Here is a 27,195-nt window from a genome sequence, read left to right as displayed (position 1 = left end):
TGCCAGTGAGGACGCTCCATGTATACCACAGATGACAGGGCAAGAGGCCACATCCCAGGCACTGGTATCAGAACTTCTTTCCTTTTCAACTTTCCAGGTAAGGATGCTGCTTTCTGACCCACACAAGCAATTCCAGCTCTTTTCAGCTTACAACATCTTGAAGATGGACACAAGAGATGGAAAAGCACACACAGCTCAGATACTTCGATCACTCCTGCCAGAAGACCAGCTTAACCCCTGAATCCCCTTAACCCAAGGAAGTGTCCTTTTCTTGTCATCTGGCTGCTAAAAGAGAAGGCTTGGGGGGAAGGCATTCTGGAAGAGGTCTACAGACATCTGCAAGCCCTAATACTCCCTCTGCACCTGGGGTGCCCTGGGCAGAAGGTATGCTGGTGGAAGGGCCAGGGGCAGGCCAGCTGCAGTGCTCAGCTAGAGTGGCCTCTGCCTGTGTCAGACTGGCACTCTCAGGGCGTGCTGTGTGGGCACCACCAAGGTGATGCCTGGCAGGCTGCCCGGGAACAGGGCCACATTCAAAATGTGAGTCTGGAGCAGGATAAAGTTTCACTAAGTGGCTCCTTTGCCTAGAGACTATTTGTGTTGAGGGAGAGGGCAGTGGGGAACATATGACTGCTTCACACTTGGACTGTCTCTCTCAATTGATTTGTAAGGGTAAGGATCCAGGAGAAAATCTTAGGTTCCGGTGTCAAGAGGCCAGGCTAGGAAGACCATCCTATCCCACACCACTCCCTGGTCCTAGCTCTCTGAGGAGGTAGAAGGATGTCAGAGAGACACAAAGAGGCCATGGAGGCTGGGGCTCTATTTCCAGAGAAGGAAGCGAATTTCCATAAGGCAACCAGGCTGGTAGTATAACTATCCTTCCTGCATGGACTCTACCAAGCCTGTTCTGAGACTCCAGACTATGGTATTTGGGTTTATATCACGTTTCTTTCTCTCTTTACCTCCACTGGGAACCAAGGTATGTACTATTTTCATACGCTATGATAATCACAGAACTACAAACCAGTAATTCACCACCTTCTACCCAAAGTATATAAAATGATGAAAGGTCAATTTTTAAAAATAAAAAATATGAAACAGACAAAGTTAGCTGTTCAGAAATTAAATATTACTCATTATCCTTAGAGAATAAATAGTAACTATGTTTTTGAACACAGTCAAATCAGTTGTGCTCTAAGTGATCTGACAGTGTGCTTCCCAGTGCAGAGGCCAATCTGGGAAGAGATTGGGAACATAAGGTAACATCCACCTCTACAGGCTTTCTCCTAAATCAGATTTTTCTCAGTGGAATTGGCTTTAGATAACAAAGGGAAAGAATTCCTGTTTAATTTTGATCAGGCTCAGTATTCAGCTGAGGAAATCCTGAGAAATGCAGAACAGAGGGAACCAGAATTCCATTCTGGGTGCTGATATACGTTTATTTTGTATCTTGGATGATTTATTGAAGTCTTCTTTTTGCCTTAATCTCTCAATCTGGAAAATGAGGTCATTTGCACCCACTTTGTGTGAAAGTATTTTGTCAGTGTTTTATTCTAGGCATAGAGAAAAGAGCCAAAAGCCTACGTGAACCCAAAAGGAGTGGAGTTCATGGCATGTTCTGTTACATCTTTGCTGGCCTGTGACCTCACAAATACACCTGGGTATGTATGATCTCCCTGAAAAACTTAAATCGCTTAAGGGACAAGACCACTTTTTCTACTTCTTTCGTATTTCCTTTCCTATACCACTTGTTACAAAACTAGACCTATGCCACAGAGATAACAAACATGGCTGTCTCCTTCTTCTGATAATTAAGGCAGGAAATGATGCCAAACCCTATGTTTGAAAAATGCTTCACAGATTCAAAGTGAATGCACATTCATCTGATCTTCACAATGGCTAGGTTGGGCATTATCCCCACTTTCTAGATGAAGAAACTAATGTTCAGAGAAGTGAAACAATTTACCTACAAGCAACCTGAGGCTTATACATGACTATTTTTATTCTAGACCTACTCTCATGTTCCTGACCTGCCCTGGGCCAGAGCTGCTTCACATTTAGCAGACTAAGGATTCTTTCTCCAATGCCATTTTGGTCAAGGTTAAATAAATATGGTTTTCTTCAATGCAGAGAGGAAATTGATAATGAGATGATTTGTAACAAATGATTAAATGGCCATCACTTGGAAATCTCCTCCCTCTCCCCTTCCTGTATTTCAAAAGTTAAAAGGTGCTGGGTGAAGGTGGGAGCGATATCACTTTCCTTCAAGAGAAAGAAGCTTTGGCCCCACACCCCTCACCATCCGGTTGCTCTGCAAACAGATGTCAGAGAGGATCCCTCTTCCTACCACCCAGTTACTCTGAAGGGATGATAACAGCCATTGGGGGGTTAAAAAGAGGCAGTGAACCCCCAGTTAATGAGTAGGAATTCAGCAGGCAGTGTAAGATAAATGGAGCTCTCTCTGCTTCTGCTAGAGTCAGCATGAACTGCGGCCCTGCGGCTTGTTTGTGGCAAATGGAGTGCGCGAAATATCAAAGGGCAGTGATCCAGAAGAAGACCGACTTTGACAAATTTTAAATTGGCCAGAAAGAAAACCAGCAAAAAAGAAAAAAGAAAAAAAAAAAGAAGAAAAAAAGAAAAAAAAAAAGAGAGAGAGAGAAAATTATGCAATTCGCTGTGTCCTGCAATTGTGGCATTGCTGCCTTTGTACAGAACTAGTGGTAAAAACAGCAGAACGACTGCCTGATGCTGGGAGCAATTATGAGCCATCTAAGTGAGATGCTTATCAGTGGCTGAAGCTTTTAGAGCTCTCACTATATACAGTTGTGAGGAACTTGCTCTTGAGCTGCAGTTACTTTAATTAAAGTGTATGGGGTTGGTCAGAAGTAATTATCCTGTTTGGAGAAGAGACAGAAAAAAACCACCTCAACAATTCTGGGTGGCAATAGATTTTAGAAACAGCTTTGCCAATTCTTGTTGTATGTGTGCACTTCCCATAAAGGGATCAGGCTGAGATGGGTTAGACTTATTGGTGGTTGTTACCTAATGGCAAACAATGGGAGGCACACAGGGTTTATTATAACCCAAGTCACCGTGTCTGGCAGGCAACCTGGCTCAGGGCTCCAAACTGCCAGGATGTGCGGTCTTCTAGAGTGCAGGCAAACACTCAGAAGTTTTTGTGTCTCTAGATAGTGAGCATATAAAGCGTCCACAAATGGTACTTTATTAATTAAATTACTATTTGAAACATAAATGAACTAGCACCTCTCCTTTTTATGCCTTCCATTCACGGAGTTTCATTACCTTTTAAAGACAATCACCTGTTCCTAGAAAAACAAAACCAAAACAAACTAACAAAAGGACTCCTAGCAATTATCTTCACTAACCTAGTGAGGGGCTTGATGGGAGGTCTAGGCAGATAATCAGTGCTTTAGAAGAACCTGAAATGCATTTCAGTCTCTGGACTTGACACAGGGCTCCCACAGTTTAGTCCTATGTGCAAGCTGCAGCCCTTCCAAAGCTCCAAAAACAAATGAGCAACAGAGTAGTGCGCACAAATGTTCCCAGGGCTGTGCGTAGTCTTTACTTGTGTTTCTCTAGCTCGAGATGGCCCTGGAACTCCACCTGGGTAGGTCTCCAGCTTCTCTGTCCCATGACATCAACTCACATTCCTCAGAAATGTCCAAAGAGACAACCAGAAACGGAACTCTTAAGACTTTTGAGGACTTTTAAGCATATTCTCTGCCTGATTAGCCTGCCCCCTAACAGCAACTTCCAGCTAATTGTTCTTTACGAGGATATCATCCACAAGGCCAGAAAGATGGACTGTATGAATTATAAGAAAATATCAGAAGAAAACTTGGGTGACTTTTGCTTTTTTAGGTCCTACTTTCCCTCCTATTACATACACTATTTCATTCTACCAGGGCTCTTACCATATAGAGGACAGTAAATAAAGATTATCATGAATTTGATCAAATGCTTCAGTGCCTCCTCCCCTGGCCTATGAATGCACTCATTACAAATCAGCTGAATGGCTCATTGATTTGCCAGGAGGACAAGCAGACATACCCAATCGTTCAGCCAAGCGAATGTAGACTGGGTCCACCCGACGCATGGTTTTCACCAGATCTTTTCTGCGGAATTTGATTTCTACTGTCCCTTCTGGCTCCAGAACTGATCCCCTGGATCAGAGAGAAAGAAAACAAAACAGAAATAGAGGCACTTTAAAGGAAGGAGACAACTGAACGAGGCTGGTTACGATTTGCAGACCAGGAAATAGCTTCATTATGGTTTTGGCCACCCATGGCTCACAGGAGTAACCCCAGGGAGAGGCAGGCATCAAAAAGTGTCTAAGTGGGCTGTGAGAAAGGCCTGGCAAAAAGCAATTAAAATAATTCTCATTACCACACCAGTCTACTTCCATCTCAAAAGAGGAATATAGATTCCACCATCTACAGCCGATAAGGGTAGCAGGAATCACATTATTTTCCAGGAGGGGGAAGAAAAAAAAAGATGATGTAGGCACCGTGGCAGGGGACCAGCCTCCAGCACTTAGGCTGTGCGATGAGAGGTCGATGCTGATCGGTCCCACGCACAGCTGTTAGTCTGCTGGCAGGATGACACACTGGGCTGGGCCAAGCAGGAAAGAAAACATTCTGCCTACTGCTATGGAGAGGTCTCAGGGTTATTACTAGTGCATACTAATTTTGTTCTATTACTAGGAACGTTACCCTATACAACTTAAAAAAAAAAAAAAAGCTTTTCAATTGAAAAAAATTACAGCTACTACTTAGTACATACATGGCACTGTTCCAAGTGCTTACACATGAATCTTCACAGCAGTCCTATACCCAGTCTACACCCTCTATGACGGAAGTTACTATTATCTCCCATTTTACAGATAAGGAAACTAAGGTACAGGGCGTTAAGAGACTTGTCCGAGCCTAACAAGTGACAGAGCTGCATCTGAAACCCGGTGGTCTTGCTCCACAGTCTGCAGAGGAACTGTCTGTGATCTGGTATCAGATCAGGGGCTAGATTTGGATTTAAAAATAATAAATCCCTGGGTGTAGACTGCTAGCTGAGTGATTTGATAAAACTACTGGACTCTCCCAAGCAGCATTTGAAGCAGGAGCCTAAAATTTTTGCAGAAACAGAGAAGCAGGTATTCAAGCAAAATGATCAGATGCAGGAAGTGGCACGGAAAATGTCAAAGAAATACAATGTGAAATTTCCCTATTTTGGAAAGGGCTGAAAACTGATTGTGAAAGGAAGCTGGATGTGGTCTGTTTTACTTAAGTAGTTTTGAGGACCACCTCTTGACAAAGGTCTGGGACTTTTTCTTTTGCAGTCCTTTGGATGCTGTAAACACTGTTCTCCAAGTGTCCTAGAGTGCCAGAGTGCGACACTGGACTCTGAGGGAGCAGCTTCGGTTTGGAATCACAGAAGGCAGGTGCTATGGTACACCTCAGTGACGACCAGCTTGTTCCACAGACAAGCAGTTCAGGAGGAGTAAAACTGCTTCAAGTTGCTCGCCAGTCAGTTAAGGCTTCAGAACTCCAGACTAACACTTTAGTCCTTCTACACCAACTTGCTTTCAGTTCCATCTGCCCCATATCTAAGAAAGAGACAGTAATAGGCCTATCTGAAACACAAACAGAGGAGACAATCTCTCTGAGTCTGGGGATATGTGGGATAGAGGACTTCTTGGTAAAAGAATCTGGGGTGGGGGACCACACTGGGAAAGCCTGACCCCCACCTCCCTTTCTTTCTCATCCCAGCAGACACTATTTAGGAAATCTATTTTTCTGACCTTGTAACCCTCTGGAAATAGAGATTCAAATAAAGTTCTCTGGTTATAATGTTCTCCAGGAGGAAACCAACAGCTAGAGGACCTTCAGAGGCAGTGAATGGAAAAAAAGAAGAAATGCTACCTGCTTTCTCGGTCAGCGTACATCTCCATGTGCCGGGGGTTGATGGTGGGGTCAATCACAACCCAGGAGCCACCCCGGAGCTCAGCTTGAGGAGGAATGTAAACCAGCACAGGCTGGGAGCACTCCCGTAAGCTATCCACGATGTAAGCACCAAACTTCAGCACCTGGTCGTACATATCTATAGAGGAGACAAATCAGAAATCATGAAACAATGCTTCCAAACATCGTTCACATCATGGTATACACAGAAAACAATATTTATATGGTGAGCTGTGCCTCCATGAGGAGGCTGCTCAGATCAGAGGTGACAGGTCTGGGGGTTCAGCCACCCTAGGTCCTGTCTGGCCACCCTGAAAATTGAAAGGATGGGGATTTCCACCTGTAATGCTATTCAAGACTCTACAGGATCTTCAAAAACACAAGAGAAGTGCACTGTCTTTCATAAGACAGTGTGCAAACCCTATGGATTGCATATCCATTTTATAGCCTTTCTGAATTGCCAGATTCTGGTTTCATTATATTAATTCACACTTGCTCTACAGACACTGAGTATTTTTCATGTCAATATGTGATCTCTCTCACTACATTAAGTTTTCTGAAGGAAGGAACTATTCAAGCTCTTTTCAAGTCTCCTCATGATACTTAGAATATGATAAGCTCTTAAAAGGTATAGCTAATGGAAATGGAGCCTTCAAAATTTTTATCTTCAAAATGGCATCTTTCCTCTTGGTATCCCCAGTGTCTTGTCCAGTGCCTGGAACATAGTGCTCAGAGTAAGTATCTGCTGAATGAATGGGTGAGTACATACGCACTTTGGAAAGAACATAACGAGAAAGAAAAACAAGTTAATTCTTTAACAGTTCCATTTTTACCAGGGCATCAATATGAGAAAACATTTAAAATGCATACGTATTTGCTGGAAACATCACACAGCCACATAAAAAGAAGAGCTACCTCTTCATTTTGCTAAAGAGTACACTTTGTAATCCCCCACAAGGCTAGGAGCAACCTGAAGAAAAGGCACCCTGGTGCATAAATAGAGTCCTTGGAAAGTAGGATCAGTTATTATTTATTTCCCAACAATTTATGGACTTCTTCCCATTTCCCAGCTCACTGAAGTCTGTGCATGTCTAAAGTCTTAGGTTTATGATTCCAGATGTTTAATGAGCACTTCAGCGGAACCTCAATGGATCCTTTCTAAACACCAAATAACAGGTTCAACTGAGTTCAAACTTTCCTATCAAAGCAAGGATCTCAATTTGGAATAAATCAATTCTGGAAATCCAGAGCAAAAAAGCATTTTTCAGAAAGTTAAGAGCAAATCCAAATAGAAATTGCTTTCATTGTAGTTACTGGCAAATTAAACTGCCACCTTCTCCAAAGTAAAAATGGCTCTCTCTATACAAACCATCAGTGAGCACAGTTAACTGCAAAGTATATGCCTCTCTTCATTGCCCAACCTGGCTGCTCTGTGAAGACTTCAGAAACTCCAGAAATTTAGAAGTTGCTCCGGGAAAAACTCCCTACCCTATGAGGAATGTGTATGGTCATATACTCTGTATATATGATCAGAGCAAAGACATTTATCCCTTTGGGAGGAAAGCAAAGACCAAAAAAATTTACTGCTAATTACACAACTGCTGTATGAAGAGCAGGGAATAAAGGACTTTAAGCGCTTTACGCTAATTCTGTGGTTATGAAAATAATTGCTCAGTTCAAATTATTTTAACTAAATTAATTCTTTAGTGGATATTTCAACCAGTGCTACATAATAAAATAATTGTGTAATTAGCAGTACATTTTTCAGTGCTGCCAAGAGTACAGTCTCAGCTTCAGAACAAGTAACAGAAAGGAGTAGCCCTCAGTGGTGTCATGCACAGAGAAGAAATGGAAGACATAGATAGAAGGAGAAAGTAAAACAATAGAAAAAAAGCACACAAAAGAAAGAGGAAAAAGTAAGTTAGAAGTAAACAAAGACAGTGTCCACCCTTCTCACTCACTTCTGTTTCTTAAAGATACACCCACATCAAAATCTGTCTGTACTATCTATGATTAACAGACCCAGCCCCTTGAAAGGACTTTATTTAAAATGCACGCCCATTTATTTAATTTTTTAAACTCAAGTTCATATGGGATGCCTGGGTGGCTCAGTCGATTGAGCATCTGACTTTGGCTCAGGTCATGATCTCACAGTTCGTGAGTCTGAGCCCCGCACTGGGCTCTGTGCTGACAGCTTGGAACCTGGAGCCTGCTTTGGATTCTGCCCCTCCCGTGCTCACACTCTGTCTCTGTCTCTGTCTCTCTCTCAAAAATAAAACATAATTTAAAAAAACATTTAAAAAGATACCCTCAAGTTCATATATGCAAGTAGTTTGGGATGAAGCTGAGTGTGCATGTTTTACTTTTTTTTTTTTTTTTAATTTTTTTTTCCAACATTTATTTATTTTTGGGTCAGAGAGAGACAGAGCATGAACGGGGGAGGGACAGAGAGAGAGGGAGACACAGAATCGGAAACAGGCTCCAGGCTCTGAGCCATCAGCCCAGAGCCTGACGCGGGGCTCGAACTCACGGACCGCGAGATCGTGACCTGGCTGAAGTCGGACGCTTAACCGACTGCGCCACCCAGGCGCCCCTACATGTTTTACTTTCTGAAATGAACTTTAGTCCCTCTTTTTCATCATCATGGCTAGTTTACTGCATATCAGGCAGCATGATTTCATACACACACACAAATGAATCACTTACTTATCAGAAAACCATGTTCTTCTAACCCAAGTTATAGATGAGTAAACTGAGGCTTAGTTAAATAAGTGAATAAGTGGCAGAGTATGAGACTCGAACCCAGATCTTTTTGATTCTTGAAGTCCACTTTCTGTGACCTCATTCTTACTGGAAAGAAAGAGCGGGAGGCCAAGGCTGCTTTCTAGCATCTGATACAATGATTGAGTAAAATAAAAACCAGAAAAGAGACTGAAATAAAATGACTGAATATTTTTAAATTTTGCCTGGACTTTTTGTATGTTCATAAAAGTAAGAAATTGTATTGATGACACTACACAGCTATGTGAAGGGCTTGGATCTGACTGCCAAGCAATTACCTTCAGGCCCCATGACTGGGAGTAGAAAAGGGGCCCCAGGCTTCATTAAAGCTGACAGGCTCAGGACCAAAAACAATGCCTCTATCTAACCTGGAACACCAACAAACCCACAATCCAACCATCAGGACACCCAAAAAACAACAAAAGGCTATTAAAATATAAACTGACACACACAAAACAAACTCTACAAACAACACGCTCGCACTGAATCACAGCAGCCCCAAACCGTACATTCTGAAGGGCACGCTGAAGCGTGTGGCCATAGTCTGATACATATTTGTATGAAATCTCTTCCTATTTGAGACAGAGCAAAAGCATAGCCAAGTGTAGCAGGGGAAAGTGTATTCCCAAGGCTTTAGGTGAGAAATCAGTCTAGGGAATTGTAAAGCTATGCATATGCTGACTGTCAATTCTCAGGCCATGGGAAAAGCAACTAAGAATGGACAATACTGATAGGTTCTTCAGTAGAGAGGCGGGGGCTTGGTACTTTCTAAGCATTGTGAGCAAAGCACATCTGCATACAATCACAGAGCCTTTCTGGTGCTTTCTCAGCAACCAAGCACCAACCCTGCCCGGGGCCTTCATTGTTATACAACATGGATAAACTGTGGCAGCCACATGTACCAAACAAGGGAGCAGGGTGGTAGGGTGTTTCCACAGTGCCCCATACTCTTGAAACTGGAACAGATCTTATTGGCTTGGGGCGAGATTATCTGTTAGAAGCTGAAGGTAAACATTAGGCATACACAAGCTGCATACACATAATGTCAGTTCATTATGGCCGGCTGACACAGTCTTTCAACATCCAAGTAATCAGAGACTTTAAAATAGACTTTCATTCCGGTTAAAGTTTTCAATAAATGTTTTTTTATTGTTATTTATAACCTGTCCCAGGAAAAAATAATAAGTATAACATGAAAAGCCAACTGAGAGTGACCCTGTAGCACCAGCAGTGAGGCAGCTTAATATCACTGGGATTTGCATCCTATCAAGCTATTCATGCTGAGGCTGGGACCCTGGTGCTAATTTCTAGTAAATTTCACGCTTGATGTCTCCCTGTTGTGGGTCATTGCCGGTTCGCCTAAATAAACTGCTTCCAAATGGCTCTTCCATCTAAATATTCAGCCAGTTTTTATAATTTAATTTTGCATTATGCTGAATAGCCTTCCGGCCAGATAGAACTCATTGGAAAAAAAAGCACCAATACCATCTTGACATACTTTTATTTATTTATTTATATTTTTACTGCTCGAATTAGACCTCCTAGGCTGACTAGTAAAGAGTTTTTTTTTCTCTCCACTAATGTCAATTTTCAGCATAGCAAGAGCTGTCTCTAATCTTTTCCTACTCATTACACACAATTTTGGAGTCATTTTACCCACAGTGCAGTCGGCTCCTGGCTGTGTGTTTGTGTGCACTGAGGGATGGCATAATTGTTTATTTTCCCTCCCTGCATAATCCCCAGCCAGTATTGAAACCAAAACTGCAAACATCTCCCCAAGGGATATGGAATGACTCTCAGCTTAGGTCCCTTTACATGAGATAATATGTAGAAAACATCCTGACTTGTATGTAAATATGGAAGGCAATGTTCTTCCCCTTCCTACATTTACACTGATCTCTATCTTCCCCAAAGCTTATTTATCTTAAGTGATAATGGATACAGCAGCACCAAAACTCTGAAGACAGAAAGGGCCCTGGCCTGTAACTCATTTTTGACCAGAGGCAGGGGGGAGAGGCGGATGGGGGAAGTTATTGTTTAATGGGTACAGAATTTGTGTCAAGGATAATGAAAAGGTTTGGGGTATATTTAGTGGTGATTGTCACATAACATGTGAATATATTTAATGCCACTGAATAGTACACTTACAGATGGTTAAAATGATAAACATTATGTTATATGTACTTTCCTGCAATATGAAAAAAAATAACTCCTATCTGACCACTTGAAGTTTCTTATCACAGTGACCAAGGACAACTTCAAAGCAGAAGACAGGCAGGTGGCTAAGAACTTTCTCAGGAACCTACACAGTCTATTCCAGGGGATGTTCTGGTAGACCTGGTTTGGTCCTAGGCTCTAAACTCAGCCAACTGTGCTGGAGGAAGTCAGACAGATCTGTGTTCCTCTCCCAGCTCTGTCATTCTTCAGCTAAATGATCTTGGGAAATTTACTTAACCTAAGTCTCAATTTATGTAAAAGGCAGATAAATACTACAGCCTACCCCTCAGAAGTGCTTGTTGTGACGATTATGTAAGACAGTGCACATAAAATGGTTAGCACGGTTTCTGGCAAAAGGAGCTCAATGACTCCTAATTGTTGTTGCTTTTATTGTTACAGGGCTGGCAGCCAACCTGGGCCTGAGCCACATGCAGTAGAACTGAAGCTTTTCCTACAAGCAGCAAGCTGTTGAACTCTGAACTCCTTAGGACAAAAGAGCCAGGCTGACTTACTCCTAAGGAAGGTCAGGAAGAGTGAATTCTCAGTGGCCCTCGGGAAGAGAGATAACTAAGGAGTACCGGCATTGCATTCTCTCCTCTAAGTCTTAATGCAAATTGTATAGCCAAGAAATGTGGGATAAAGTGAAGCTGGATGCTAAATAAACCTCATATAAAGGAATGAAAGGAGTCTCAGGCTCCTCCCCCAGAGAAAAACACTTCAGCATAGTATCATACTCTTTTGAACACTGTAATATTTTGTTTATACTTTGTGGCTTTATCATTTTGCCTCAGACATTTTTCTCGACTCCTTGAGGCAGTGTCTCTTTCTGACTCAGTTTTGTTTTCTCGGAAGCAGCTAGTTCCTTGCACGTAGGAACTCAGTAACAATGTCCAGGATTGACTTGTTGAACCTACACTTTCAGTATCTCACAGCATTTCCACTGATTTATTATCTTTGTCACAAAATTCACCTGAGAGTCTATCAAAGTATAAAAACATTAATTTGAATGTATAGTCCAAGTCTCCCCCAAGAAAAGTGCAAAATGTGGTAGATTTCCAGCAAATATGGGCAAAGGGAAACTTTACAACTGAAAAACAAGAAAAGAAAAACCACACTAGTCTTTTACACTTTGCCAGGGAAGCCTGGCTGTACAGGGCTTTTCCTAGCCAGGTGAAGGGAAAGTTGTTGGCACAAAGCTCTAATCTCTCTCCATACACAGCTGATAACCTATAAAAGGGCTAACTTCCTCAGGTTTTTCCTCCTTCAGAGCCAAAGATGCTCCTGTGCTAAGCTATTTCTGGGTTCATTCTTTCGCATTTGATATGTCCGTATCTCTGACCACTCTACTCCAGCATTGCCAACCCCTCCCTCCTTCCATTCCCCTCACTCATTCTACTGCTACAGAACCCAAACGTCTCCCCCCATGAATGAAGTTACACTCATCAGTGTACTCATCCCCTCCTGGTATGTAGTCTCTGGCCTCAGCATGGCCATGAATCTCTGGCCGCTGGAGAGACAGCTTCGCTGCTCTACGAGGTAGAAGGTGTTACCTTTGGCTCTCCTGAACAATCCACAGTAGCTGTGCACAGGGAGGATTCTCAGTAAATGGTGATACTAGCTGCTGAGATCACTAAGCAATTCCCATAGCACAGAACAGAGCCTGTATAATAATGTTCTAATATGCTGGAGCCATAGGTCCAGGGCTGTTGTTGGATAAGAATGAAATACACCACAAATTACCACAAAGAACAGCCTCTGGTACAGAATTTGTTCGTTTTCTTCTGGTGAAGGCTAATTTCAGTATCTACCCTGGTCATTATAGAGTGTTAGAGTATAACATCAACAAATAGTGCTCAGAAAAGAGGGACAGAGACTAGCACAATCACATTTCCCCAGGACCATCAGAACAGTCATCATTCATCCGGGAAAGCTAAATCCACAACAGCAGCCCATCTAGAGAACACTAGTAGACGGTTCTGAAATTTTGTATGGAATTGTAAAACATCCAGAATTTTCCCACTCAAGCTGTACCTCAGAAGATATATTTCAGAGGAAGTATGATCCCCCAAAAGCCTAGGGTGATAGTTGTCAGGAAACCCATTGGCTCTGCCCATTATAAACCCTCCTCTGTGCTGTGAGGTTCTGGGGAATCAGTTTATGCCCCTCCAGCCCAGAGCCAAGCCAATCACCTTTCATCCCACCGGAGAAGCCTCTCCAGTTGGCAAAGACCATCAGAGGCAGCCCTTCACGGTTGAAGTCCTTGATAGCCTGATAGGTCTTAAACGCAGAATCTGGAAACCAAACCTGGCCAGCCTGCTGGATTATCTATTGGGGAAAGTCAAAGACGAAGACACAATTAACAATGGAGCTTGAGGGGAAGTCTCTCCAAGGTGAACAAAGTTTTACTGGTTTACTTTAAAAACTCAACCAAACCAAACACGCAAAAACTGTTGTTCATCAAGAGGATCATCTTTTGGGGTTCCTGGGTGGCTCAGCTGGTTAAGTGTCCGACTCTTGATTTCAGCTTGGGTCATGATCTTACAATTTTCGTGGGTTTGAGCTCCACATCAGGCTCTGTGTTGACAGTGTGGAGCCTGCTTGGTATTCTCTCGCTACCTCTCTCTCTGCCCCTCCCCCAATCACGTGATCGCTCTCTCGCTCTCTCGCTCTCTCTCAAAATAAATACATAAAACTCAAAAAAAAAAAAAAAAAGGATCATCTTTGAAGTAAAAAAGAAGAAAGGATCCTGGATCTTTGACTTTGTCAAATTCTCCTCTTTTTAATTCCTGAGTACACTACCACTCCTCAGTCGGAAGAAGGAAAACTTTACTGCTTCTAATGGATGAATGCAGTCTTGGGAATCCTCATTCTAGGTTTCCAGAAAGCAACTGTACATGGCTCAACTACACCAGTCCTCAAAGCAAGCTAACAGTACATAGTCTACACTCCTCTCACTTCTGTGCTTAGTACAGCTTTCTCCATACTGGAGTTGATCAGCAAACATTTGACGTGACACTGCTGAGTAACCTCGTCCCTAGTTTCCTCCACCCTCATTTTCTGGATCTTATCAGGATGTAATCTACCCTTTAAAAAAAGTAGATGGGTGGCAGTGTTCACCTCTGGCGTTAGGGCAGACTTCTTATCCATGTGTGTGTTCAGAGAATCTGGGACCAAAGAGCCCTCAGCTGCAATGAATCTAGACTGTTTTCTAGCATCAACAAGACCATTGTAAAGGCCCAAGTAATTTTTCAGGTAGATTGCAATCCATTTAGAGTCACCTTAAAAGTGAGCACGTGATGGTCTGAAATTACTCAAGGATGCTGACTACCATTCCCTCCCAAATTGGTGGTGTGCAATGCCCCCGATATATCCACAGGCTCTGCAGAAGGGAAATCCAGCTCCAAGCACAGTAGCACAGGGTACTTGAGGTCACCTACCTTGGCTTCAGAATCCAGGTTTGCAGGGTCGGCTGGGATACTTAGTTCCACTGTTCGGGTTTCTACAGCAACTACTCCTACAGGTATTCCTCCTAGCCTGATAAAAAATGACCCAAATAAGAATCTGATATATGTAAACAGTACAGCTAGTCATTTATTTTCCAGCCCCACATCACAACATCACGGTGGGGGCACTGGAGACTGCAAATACAGAGAACAGAGGGAAATCTGACGCTTCTAGGGGTGAAATGTGAGACTGGATTTGATAAATACTATACATTTTTATAAATCCAGGGGAGCCTCCCCTCAGAATCACTTCTATTCTCCACATGATAAATTCAAACCAAGGGTTGTACTAGGGGAGCCTCAGGAGTTACACTCAACAGTCTAGATGTGTGTGTGCGCATATATGCACACATGCACACACCTATCTCTGTGGATGCCAAATGAAATTTCTCAGATCACTCTAGAGCATTGCTTTGGTGAAGACAGAGAGAAAAGGTCTGAAAGGTAGGAGGCACCTGAGAATTTAAGCTGGCGTTGCTGGAATAGAGCTGTCATTTCTATGGAGTACTAATACTGTGGTTCTGGATAAGATTATTTGAGAGTATAGTCGGTCTTACACTGAGTATATGAATGGGAAATGTGTAGGTGTTTATGGAGATGATGAAAAGCAGTGCCAAGGGTGCAGAGGTGGTTAAATAAGCCCTTAGCTTTCTATTTCATTGGAAGAGAGCAGGGGAACAGGGATAGCTTGCAGCAGTAATCTTGGTGAAATAGGTGATCTATATTAAAAGTATACATTTAATCTCCAACATATGTTAATTTTAAAAAACTCTCCAGGAAAAGGCTCTGCATCTATGCTCCATGATACCCTCCTAACTTGGTCCTCAGAAAGATTTCCTGATAAAAATCAGGAAGAAAGAGAAGAGGGGGATGGTAGTTGCTGTAAGGTACAGCGTGAGTGCTTACTCTGGAAAATGTGATTCAGGCTGCACTTTCTCAGCTGCGTTCCTTGGGGCTAGGGCTGGGATGGGTTATAGTCTCTCATTCCCCACAGCATCTCCATAACAAACTTTTCCATGAAGGATAGTCTTACACTGGCTACTGGAAATGGATTCTTGTCATCACAAGAGGCCTGACAGGGGCCTGAGTGGGGACCACCCACCCCCTTGTCACTTGCCTGCATTGAATCAGAATCAAAAGCCCTCTAGACAACCAGACAACGAGCAGGAGGTACACAGGAGGGTTTAGAAATATTTCTGTTCACAATGATTAACAATCCAACTGGAAACTTGTAATTGCAAAAGCCACCCTAAATCGGTAACTTATAACTTATATATTAGGGCCCATGTGACCTAATAAAGAACATCTTTATCCGAGTATTACAGTTATTTATTGAACTTGAAAACAGCTCAGAACAACTTCTGTTTTCTATTATACTTCATATAAATTTTATCAGGCTAGCACATGAAGATGCTACATCTTGTTTTATAGTGTGTCCCTGGACAAGGTGCCATGGAATAATAAAAGACAATTTACAGCCAATAGCACACATATTCCAAACATACATACCAAAGATGAGTTTTGGCAGCACTTACAGTAACAATCCCAGAAGAATACATTTATATTTATTTCTTGAAATACCATTGCTTTTGAAAGAAGCTAGCTCCATTTGTGTTTTATATACTTGTGAGCATGTGTATGTGTTTGGAGTAAGAAGCCCAGAACTCATCAGATGGAAAGAAAGGAAGAAGTCAGAGTGGGTGTTGCAATAAACAATGGCAGAGCTAACTAAAGCCAAGCTTGACTGATCTTGCTCACAGAACAATCCTTATTCTTCCAATCATAAGTGTAAAGCATTTTCCTGTTTCCCATGAGAGGATCTTAAAGACCTAAACAAAGGTTTCACTTTCTCAGGCTTAAAATCTGTCATGATTTTTACAGACAAAAAACTGAAGCAGAATAGGTAACAGACAAATTTTCAAAAAAGTTGGTCTGTGATATAAGGACCCTCCATAACAAACCAATAGACTCTGGTAGGAGGGTTCTATCTCCAGTGTACCCCCACTCCCCCATGGAATTTTACCAGGCACAAAGAATAGTTCTCACTGGGACCCGGAGGCCCGTGGTGAGGTAGAAGACCTGAGACGTGAGAGAAAATGGGAGCTAGCCCCTGTGAGTTTCAGTCTGGGCTAACTCCAGGCCTGACTCTTATTCAGAGTCACAGTGGAAGACCCTGTCTGTTGGATCTGCCATCTGATGGCTCCTTGTCATTGGCAGCATAAGACGTGCTGACCTGCTGTACAGAGAGAACCATGAAGCCCAGAATTATTTTCAAGGCTAGAATCTAAATCTCAACCCAATGTGGCATGTTTGAGAATCTTGAGCAGGTGCCACTTTTCACCAAGATAAGGAAAACTGATTGCCCCCGAGAGGAAGGTGAGTTCCAGATGTGGGTCCCTGGGGCAGCATGTCTCTGCAGTGCAGAACGAGATTAGGATCAGCCTTGGCAGGTGCTCGTTATAGCGAGCGCTACAGATGATTTCGTGCAGGGCTTGCTGTTGAGTGAAGCACTTCTTAGAGGGGGTATTAAAATTTAATAGAAACTTCAATTTCCCATTTGAAAAATATAGGTAGTCCAGCAATCTATCCCAGTTTATTTTACTAATTCCTATTTCAGGCAAACTTTTTTATTTTATTTATTTTATTTTTTTGCAATTCAAATCTGATGATAAACCAATATAGTACGTTTGTTACTTAAATAATCTCACGGCCAGGAAGGGACTTCTTCTAGGTTACATAGATCTTTTGGGTTACACGGAAAGGTAGATGAGTCTGATTCATTTGTCACCTGCCTCTGAAAGAAAATGGTCTTTGGGGAAGGGGAAGGTCATTGGTGGGCTATGGCTATTGTATTTGGGCTTTACAGCCCTCAGAGAGCTTTTCTTTCAGCATTATAAAAAGGAAGTGTCAAAACCAGACTTCAGATTAAACGCATCATTGGAGTGACACAGTAAATGACTACTGGGAACCAGCACTTCAGTTATGCTGCCTTGGTTGGGCATGACTATAATCCAATATTCTTCGGAAGTTTAGATAAAGAGAGCATTATTGGTAAAACAAAACAAAACAAACCTATATAGCTATGGCCCTTTCCTCTCTTGGTTTTAGTTAGGAGGAAGAAGAGCTTCCAAAACAAAAGGGCTCTTACCTGGCTCTGCCAACCACCACAGTCTGTGCCCAGGGTTGCATGATTTCAGAGAAAGATCCATAGTCAAAGAATCCACTCAACCACTGACCTTTCTGGGCTACAGAAGGGAAAGAAAGAGAACAAAGGGAGAATAAAGATCATCAATCCACTGAAAATGCACTGGAACTGGCAAATTTAAGGTTGGATTTGGGGGATTATTTTGGGGAGTTTGTTGTTGTTTTTAACCATATTATAATAGATGCATGCATTAGGCAGCTGAATGTTCATCTGCCTTCAGACATCATCTCCTATTTCATTTGCTAGTTTGCATAAAAAGAATCATTTATCAGCAAAAGCATCATTTATTGTTAAACGATGGGGTTCAGCTAGCAGAGTTTGCATGCTTTTAAATAAATAACTTGGCTTTTTTCAAAACACCACAAACATTTGTCAAAAGGCAGCCAAGTCATTAAAGTGTTTTCAAAATGTCTATTTCTATTTTAAAACTTAGCTTACAATTTTGTTTGATTCCACTGACGTTTTTGTAATGGAAAGCTGAAGACAGCCAATGATAAGTATTAATGATCAGATGAGGACCCAAATGTGGGGAAGGGAAAAGGGGAATGGCTTCTTTACTAGAAAAGCAGCAAGATACATGATACATCCCCTTTACTTACAGCTGACAAACTACAATCTTTCTCTAAGGAAGGGCAATGCCCACATACTCTTGACACATAGCAAAAATGTAACGGTTAAGATGCATACACTTAATGTCATTAACCACCCTTGCACATAGAATTTCCTTACTGGCAAGACATGTAACCTTTGACATCTCAGGTTAAGAAAAAAACTTTTGTTCCACAGGTATCCGTGTTTGACCAAGGCCCCATAAAAGCTTCTGCAAATAACGGTTTCCTAGCTTGCCCCTCAGCTCACGGTTTCTCAGTGATCCTTCTAATTTGAACATGGCCCTCCGCCCCCTAAAAACCCAAGTCCAAAACCAATTAAAAGTGGAGATCCGAGCAAGCTAACCTCTGCTGACTTAAACAGGATGGAGAGTGTTTTATCAAGACTAAATTTGTAATTACTGTGTTCTACATTCCTTGCCTCTATGGCCCCAGTGTAAAATGTGATCATCCATTTCAAAATTATCTCTCTATCGTGAGCCCAAAGCCGATCGTTTAGATTCTGGTCTCGTGTTGGGCGTCAGTTTGAAGAATATCACAGCACTATCTCCTCTAATAAATGACTTTAACTTTTCACCTAGAAGATATCTGCTTTAACTTATCACAGGGAATCATCTGCTTTCTTTAACGCTTCCACTAAATTAAAATCTGAAGTCACTCGATTTGGGAGCGAGTGTTAGCTGCACATAGACAGCAGGATGAATTACTAGGGAGACGATGAAAAAATATTATCCAAAAAACAGAAAACTTAGTTTATCACAAATTTCATTTTATTCTGTGGATTTCATTAATAATGGCCAGGATAATGCCCACCTACATACACACACATCTGTCCACCCCATGAAAGAGGGCTCAAATTTTGATGAAGGTTCTAAATCAAACTTCTAAGTGTATCAGGATACTGAAATTTTAACTTTGTATGCTTGGATCATTTTATGATTCTTACTTCAATAATAATGATTTGGAACTATAAAATTCATCAAAATGGAAAGACTTTCTTTTTTAAAAAATTTCCCACCTTGTATTTTGACTAGGGGAGGGGGGGGTCATTGGTGGGCCATGGCTGGTGTAGGTGGACTTCACTTCACCCCCACCCCGAAACCTTAAAGAGCAGGTTGTGTTCAGTTCAGATGTAGAACTTATAAGTCAACTAAGATGCCCCTCCCCACCCCCGCCCTGCCACCACCCTCATGATTCCCAGGAGAAGACTCACTGACTCTTGTTCTGAATTCCCCCAGAAAAGTTCTGGATTTTAAGGCTGACAAGATCTTAGGTTCATAGTTCTTATCATAATCATGGTACACATATGAGAGGTAGGGAGATTACTATGGTGATTTTTTCTGGCTATGTAGGAAAAACGATTTCATTTTATGAAAAGTAAGAAAAGGTACTAAAGACAACAGGTAAAAATTGAAATTGAAATTCCTCTGGTGATTTTTCTACACTATCTACAGTTGGACTGCAGATTAAGTTCCAATTCCTAAGTAATAGCTGTGTGACCTTGCACAAATCACTTAACTTCTCTGAGCTTTTAAAGTGGTGATCTTTTTTTTTTTTTTATCTCTGAGAAGTAGAAAGCCTAAAGAAGATAATGTATATGAAAGTGCTTTGCAGTCCCACCTAGCTCACAGTGGGTACCCACAGAGGTTTAGTAAGTCTTCCTTACACAGACCTCTTCCTTTCTTTCAACAAAATCAAAATGACTCTTAAATTTAATGAATTATCTTCTGCATTCCATTCTTCTTTTAGATAATAAGGCTTTCTTTGAAATAGTTGCCATAAACATGCAAAGAAGAACACTTTCTCAAATAACCTGAAAAACGCAGATTCAAAATGTAGTAGGGGGATTTGGGGCCTCACAAAAGAACCACCTGAGAAGTAAGGTTTGTTAAAGCAGCCTAATGAACTGGCAAGTGAGAATGTACATTCACCTTACATGGAGACACCACTGTTTTTCTGGTTTTTTGTTTTGAAGATAGGTAAAATCAGCCACAAGACAGGGATATATGAGATAAACATGGAGGGAGGGCTTGTTCTCACTCAATATATTTATGAAGTCAAGAGTTCTGGACAATCTGTTCATGAATAATGACCTTACAAAATAATCTTACATGAATAACTACAGCAAGTCCCAACTATTACCAATATCATAAGAAAAAAGGGCACAGGCAGGCTGATGCTCAGAAATAGTGTGCTGACAAGAGTATAGTCATGTTCTACACTGAATGTCAAATATCTTTTCTAAAACTGATCTGATTAATCTTTGTTTACAGAGATTAGATGGTCGAAGATTCTATGACTTTATTGCTTAGATTTAAAGTCTTTGAACCCATTAAGTAGTAAGTGCTTTAATAACAGAATTAACAGAAGAAATGTATTAGTGACTGTATTGCTTATGACTCAGAGACTGACTTGTACATCTAATTTCCTTTGTTTCTCATTTGCTCTGGAAGGGTTTTCCACCTTAATCTTTGGAGAGCTGTTTTAAAGATGTGTCTCATTTCCAGACTACTAAAGTAGCTCTGTTTTGTCATGTACTGTTGTGCAGGAATTGGTTAGCGAATAAAAGGAAGACGGATAGCCTGAGGGCCAGGGTACCACAGGACCCTCAAAAAATACATACTTGGGTGAGGACGGCCTGCTAGCATCCATCGAGGATCATAGGGGGCCTTCGTAGGAACAAATTCGATGATTCTATCTATCGGATCCTTGGAGTTCAGGAGAGGTACTAAACTGTGCACATTCTGAAAGGCAGTGGGGAGGAAAGAGCATAGCAATCAGTGAACAATAGGCCTGTAGTACTAGCTCAGCCACAATCATTACAAAGGCAGTAGGGACCACATACGGAATCACACCTATCTGTCCCAGTCATCACTGAGAGGCATCCCAACTGTATGCCAGGCCCTGACCACATGCACAGGTCTCAAGTATCATGTAGGAGCCTGGCAAAATGTGGTACATTCTGACTCCTGATTTCAGTGTTTCCATGCTTTAGGGGAAGCTTCCCAGGGGGATGGATGGCTATTGCAAAGGAGAAAACCCACAGTGAGGAAGAGGCCTTGGTATGCTGGGATCTGAGCTCAGACAGGCCATGAAGGCTTCTGTGACTGGAAAACATCAGAAAGGGGCCTATACCAATGAAATCCAAAGGCATTTTAAGGTAGAAACCCAAAGACAGCTGCAAGGAAAAGAGAAACCAACAACTTCCAGAGGAATATTTCATAAAACAATTTCTCCCCCATAAGGAGGAGACCTCAAACACAGAGGCCCTGTAATCCTTGGTGGAGAGGCCTGGTTCTGTGGGCTTTGTCAATGCTGGGTACAAAGGGCTCACCTTAGGCATGTAAGACAGCCAGTGTAGGACAGTGAAAACCCCTTCAAAGTCATCACAAACGATGCTGTGGGTCACCCCATTGTTGTGCATGATCTGGATGCCCCCAAGCTGGTTATTGGAGGTGTATACTTCCCGCCCAAGGACCTAGAGAAACAAGCAAGAGAAAACACATTCATCTTGACAGAAATAAAGGCAAAGTCTATTTTGCGATTCTCACTAAAATGGGTTCTTTTCTCCACAAGACACAGATTCCAGCTTCTGTGGTTCCTTTGTCTTAAAAAGAGAGCTTGGGGCACCTGGGTGGCTCAGTCGGTTGAGCCTCCGACTTTGGCTCAGGTCATGATCTCACAGTTTGTGAGTTCGAGCCCCGTGTTGGGCTCTGTGCTGACAGCTCAGAGCCTGGAGCCTGCTTCGGATTCTGTGTCTCCCCCTCTCTCTGCCCCTCTCCTGCTCATGCTCTGTCAATGTTAAATAAACGTTAAAAAAAAAAATTAAAAAAAAAAAAGAGAGCTTAGAACAATCAAAAAGGCTTTTGAACAATCACATACATTGTTGCAATTTAAAAACCAGCAACCCTCTCTCTTTCCTGGCTGCCACAGATAGGTGTAGCATACTTCGACTCAGCTAGAGCCATGGTGGTGGGTGAGGCTGGGACCCTGAAGTGCAGGCTACCTCACTGTGAGCAGACCAGAGGAACTGCTACACGTCTACACAAAGAGGTAACATGCCTGCCTTTTGACAATCTTTATGACAAGACTCAGTTAAACGCTATGAGGTTTAGGTTCCTAATTTTTTTTAAAGGCTTACTTTTCCCCTTACATTTGAATTTTGAAGTTGGTCTCCACACACAGCCCTAAAGCTGGCAAAATCCGGAAGCGACCCATGACCCACACACAAACCCTTGAGTCTAAAGTCCTTTTAGTGTGCTGGGTGGAGGGCAGTGATTTATACCCAAGCCCGCCTCTCCTCTGTCTTTCTCTTCCAATGTTCCAGGGAGTACACAAGGCCTCAATCCTTGGTGTATCCCTGAAGGAGTTTAACCCGTGTGAGGTTGAAAGGTACCTGCAATTGGAAACCACAAAGTTTTCCTCAAAGAAGAAGAAAAGGAAGAAAAAAATATGAGTGGACTTGGAAATTGTAGGGTTTCTTTTTCCCTCGAAGACTGGTTAATAATTTCTTTCAGGGAGGGAGGTTTTCTGACCCAGCAATGGAAGCCGGGCAGCCTGATCACTGACTACTGCAAACTGCCGAGTGGGTAGTAATTGCCAGTCATCTAGGGTAGCCCTGGAGAGCTCTAAACGGTTGTAGAGCGCTTACTGTATTTTACCTTTTCTTTTCCCTCTCCCCTCCTCCTTCAGAAAATAACAACACAAATTTTTCTTCCTTAGTAATAACTTTTACTCATTTTTAGTCTCTGGGAAGAATCTAACAAATGAAAGACCAGCAAATTCTACCTGTATATTCCCATTTTGCCCCTTCTTGTTAGGAGCTTTGAGATGGTCCCTTCCATGCTGGGTCAGCCCCTACATCAAGACATTGCAAAGGATGAAGAAGTTGGTGACCAAAGTAATCCCCTCAGTATGGCCCAGCTGGCCTCAGACCCATTTAACTTCAGCTAGGAAGGACGAAGGAAGAGACTCTCTGAAAGGAATATGGAAAGCAAAATTGTTCTTAGATTACCACCTTCCTTGGTAAGGAAGTGCAGAGAACCAGTGTTTGCAGACAGCCCCGGGCTGAACAACATGCCAGCAACTCCTCTGAAGGAGCCCCAGGAACAGGGGAGACCATATCTGACCACTGGGCTCCCCTCCTCCTCTGTCTTTAATCTCAGCCCAGGCACTGTGGCTCCTTTCTCATTCTCCTGCTGTCTCTTTCCATTTGCCCTCTCTCTGACTGATACACTGATCTCTCGGTCACTCGGCTTTCTGCTCCACTGAGTCCATATTACTAATAACACCTCCGCCACGGCCAGTTTACCTCATGAAGGCAGGAGCACATCATTACAAAATAAACTCATAACTTTGACATTCTAGCAAATACACGCCGTTTGTTATTTTGATGGCTTTAGTCTTTCTAACAGGCAGAGGGCATTACATACCTGTTTCATTTATATCTTTAAATGTGTGCACACATGTACAGTCACACATGCATCAGGAAACAAAACAGAACAAAAAACCAACCCAAAACAAATATCCAAAGCAGTCAGTTGATGGGGGACCCTGGTGGAAGCAAAAATCCTGTCACTCAGGGAGGCCATGCTCTGATGTGGCTCTGGTTTTATGGACGTCATAAACCCGATGGCCCACAACTGGTCCTTCTGGGACAGACCGCCTTTCTGCCAGAAGTCATTCAGTGTGATCAGCAGTATTTTTAATTATTAAAATAAAATTGGAAAGGGGGAAAAGAAATAAAAAGGAGACACTGCACTGACCCTGAGTATCTGATATTCACAATCTATGTCAGGCGCCAAGAACTCCTTGCTGCCTGGAAGACAGCTGGGGCCATTTTATACTCAGAAACGTGGTTTTCTTTCATGGGAAACAGTACTAGTACTTGATAATGTCCATCTGCTTAGAGCCTCAAACTCCTCCCAAATTTGTGGTGAACTGATGAAGGAACAATCTTGGAAAAAGGGACCAAAGCAGACCAAGAGTTGCTCAGCAGTTCAAATACACCTTCCTCACACATCTTTGTCCCTCATTTCAAAAGGGAAGAACATCCAGGACTGGGCTCATCTCGGAGGATCTGCCACTTGCCCATTCTACTCCATATTCATATAAATTAATGGGAGACAAACTTGGAAGGAGCAAGAATTTAATCACTTAGCACATCTTCCCTTTACAAGTAATACGCAGCTTCTGATGCTTTGGCATTGTTCTCAAAGGCAGTATTTGTACACTTCTCCTATGGATTCAGAAAGAAACCTAACTAGGGCTTACCATAACCAAGGACACTATTTCTGGACTAAAGAAATGTTTGTCGTGAGAGAAAATTCATTTACTTTGGTAATTAAAGGGAAAAATTATAGGATAGACTAACAGAGCATCCAAATGGCTGTGACTGGCCTTATCTTAGGAGATGGGGGTGGGGAGGGAAGGACACACAGAAAGGAAACCTGCTTCACTAATCACAAACAAATGCTAACAATCATAGCTACTTAACAATCGGTGAAGAGAAAGCAGTCCCCTCCAGTTCATCTTCAATGACCGTATGTTTGGAGCATGCACCAGTAGAATGAGTGCGCACACAATAGCTCCTGATTTATAGGGGTCGTTGCTGACTCAAGTGGTTTTAATGATTTTAGAATACTTCACAACAAAAGCTCCAACCAAAGCAGCAGAATCTGGGGTAGGACAAAATCCATTCTGCCTAACTCTGAAATGATCATGCTGGAACAGTTATGCAAACCCTGATCAGTATCTAGGGAGGCAAAGAAACGAGTCCACATAGACAGTACCACTGTTTTATTATTCGGTGTTGCCCGAGCAGTATTTCACAGAAAAATCTGGGGCAAACAACCCTCACCAACATAGAATCTTCACAAAGTAGGTGAGCTTCATTCATTAGTTTTCCAGCTCTGACATACACATTTCTATACAAATCAAGCTGCTGGCCATTTTCCATTTCCCAAATTACTTTTCTCACATTCTCTACTGCGTGATACAAATTTTTAATTTCTCTTTCCAACAAGCATCAATAACCATATTTAAACACAGGAGGAGCCATTCAAACAGAGGTGGCTCCTGAGGCCCCATTTTCCTGCCCCCCAAGTTTAGGAGGAGAAGAAGTACCATAAAATATTAGGAACAGGCACCACCTCAGGGTCCCCTGCTGAAGAGTGCCCACACCAACAGAACTAAACAAGGGCTGACTCTGAGAGGAAAGAGGATCTTCATCCACTCAATATAAACTTAAGCTTCATCCCACACTTCATTCACTGAAGCTGGCAGACCTGAGAATTAAGGGCACTGCATAAAAGCCAGTGATTAGCAGAGACACAATTGTTAAAGCCTCCACCAAAGATGCTACACAGCCTTTAGAAATTTTGAGATACATAAGAAGTACAAATGAATGCAGTCATACATACATGCTAAGGCCTCTGCTGCTGTTGCTGCTTATCTAGAGACACCGCAGACAGCTCAGGTTTACCATAGCTGACAGGCAATGAAAACAGTCTAATATACAGCCTGCTCTCTCCCTTAAATCCCTTTTTGGAGATCAAGATAAACACGTTCTTCCTTTCCCCAGTGCTCTAGACGTTTGACTGAAGTGGCAGAGCATTGTGAGGTTTTGTGCAAATGAAATCACTATGTAATACTGAATGAGTATAGTATTTACTTGTCAGGATATTTGTCAGCACAGGCATTAAGATTTCCAAGTTTCATAGATGCAACTCAGCTCAATTTTTAGAAACCTGCCCTTGTCCTGATATATACATTATGATGGGGGCCTTTAGACATATAGGCAAATATTTGCAATCATATGCTGAAGATGTGAATAAGAATGATGCATATCAATGGAATAAAAAATGAAATTTGCTGTTTTCTGAACCCCTTTAGCCAATCTTTCCTCCTTTAAACAATTCTTGGTCCAGGGCAATCTTCTATTTAAAGAAGAAGGAAGTATATAATTCCTCTTGCATCTAAGAATTTAGGCTACACAAACTGAGTCCTTGCTGCAATCCTCCTTCTCATTAGGGTATTTCCATTCTCAAGAGGATCTGAGGAGTTCTGTACATTTCCCAAGCAATCATCACTGGACTTTATTCACGATTCTAGATATTAAAGTCACTCTGTGATCTGTCAGGTTATTGATAAAGGTTTGGCTAAGGCAGAGAGATAAATATGAATGAAAATAAGAGGGAGCAGGAAACAAGTGGTAAAACAGAGACAAAAGAAAGGTGGAAGAATGAGAGAGAGGAAAAGGGAGGGGGAGAAAAGAGGAAGGGAAAGAAAAAAAATGCAATAGCTCATCTACTCATGCTGCTAACACCCTCCTCTCTGACCTGAGAGGACTACATTTTTAAAAGCTGACAAGTAATTCAATCTCCAATTAACAATTTTAAGTGGTGCAGTACATATTACTGTGCAAATGTTTCTCTAGGACTATATCCAAGGGTGAGTGGAATTAAATCTCTAGGGAGACAGAACTGGTGCCTTTGCGACCAAGAATATCTGGGGGTTCCCAAAATATAGCCTCTTAATACACAGACTCAGGGTTACAACTTCTTCTCCCCTCTTCACTGGCGCTTGTCACTGGCAAACTGGAGTGCTGGTCGGCAGCTGGTAGACCAGAGTTGGGGTAGAGAAGGGGCACAGTGATCTACTGCCAGCACAGGATGGGAAAGCCTCTGACCTGAGCCACAGCCAGATTAAAGACCATCCACTACAAGACTAAAAACCGCTCTACAAACAGCAATATTATGAAGTGATCAGGTCTGTGGATGGGTAAATTGGAGTAAAGGGACTGTGCAACGAGAGGAGGGAGAAGGTATTTGGCCAAAAAGAGGCCGAGATACAGGCCACCCAAAACACTGGAAGACCTCTGCTTATGCAGGGGAGAGGAAAACAGAGGA

General features: G+C 42.2%; 1 protein-coding gene across 20 annotated transcripts in view; it reads right to left on the bottom strand.

The window, feature by feature from the left end:
• ACACA (acetyl-CoA carboxylase alpha) overlaps positions 1–27,195 on the bottom strand; it is a 280,099-nt gene that overhangs the window by 20,734 nt on the left and 232,170 nt on the right. For all 20 annotated transcript variants that reach the window (XM_006940119.5, XM_045044080.1, XM_006940115.5 and 17 more), the window contains 7 exons: positions 21,621–21,764; positions 20,910–21,030; positions 17,622–17,718; positions 14,408–14,504; positions 13,160–13,295; positions 5,934–6,111; positions 4,069–4,181 (listed from right to left, as the gene is read on the bottom strand). In XM_006940119.5, the coding sequence (XP_006940181.2) occupies positions 4,069–4,181; positions 5,934–6,111; positions 13,160–13,295; positions 14,408–14,504; positions 17,622–17,718; positions 20,910–21,030; positions 21,621–21,764 (886 nt within the window). The remainder of the gene's footprint in view (positions 1–4,068; positions 4,182–5,933; positions 6,112–13,159; positions 13,296–14,407; positions 14,505–17,621; positions 17,719–20,909; positions 21,031–21,620; positions 21,765–27,195) is intronic.

This window comes from Felis catus, chromosome E1, assembly GCF_018350175.1.
Source record: "Felis catus isolate Fca126 chromosome E1, F.catus_Fca126_mat1.0, whole genome shotgun sequence".
NCBI lineage: Eukaryota > Metazoa > Chordata > Mammalia > Carnivora > Felidae > Felis > Felis catus.
This window is presented reverse-complemented; position numbering and strand designations above follow the sequence as displayed.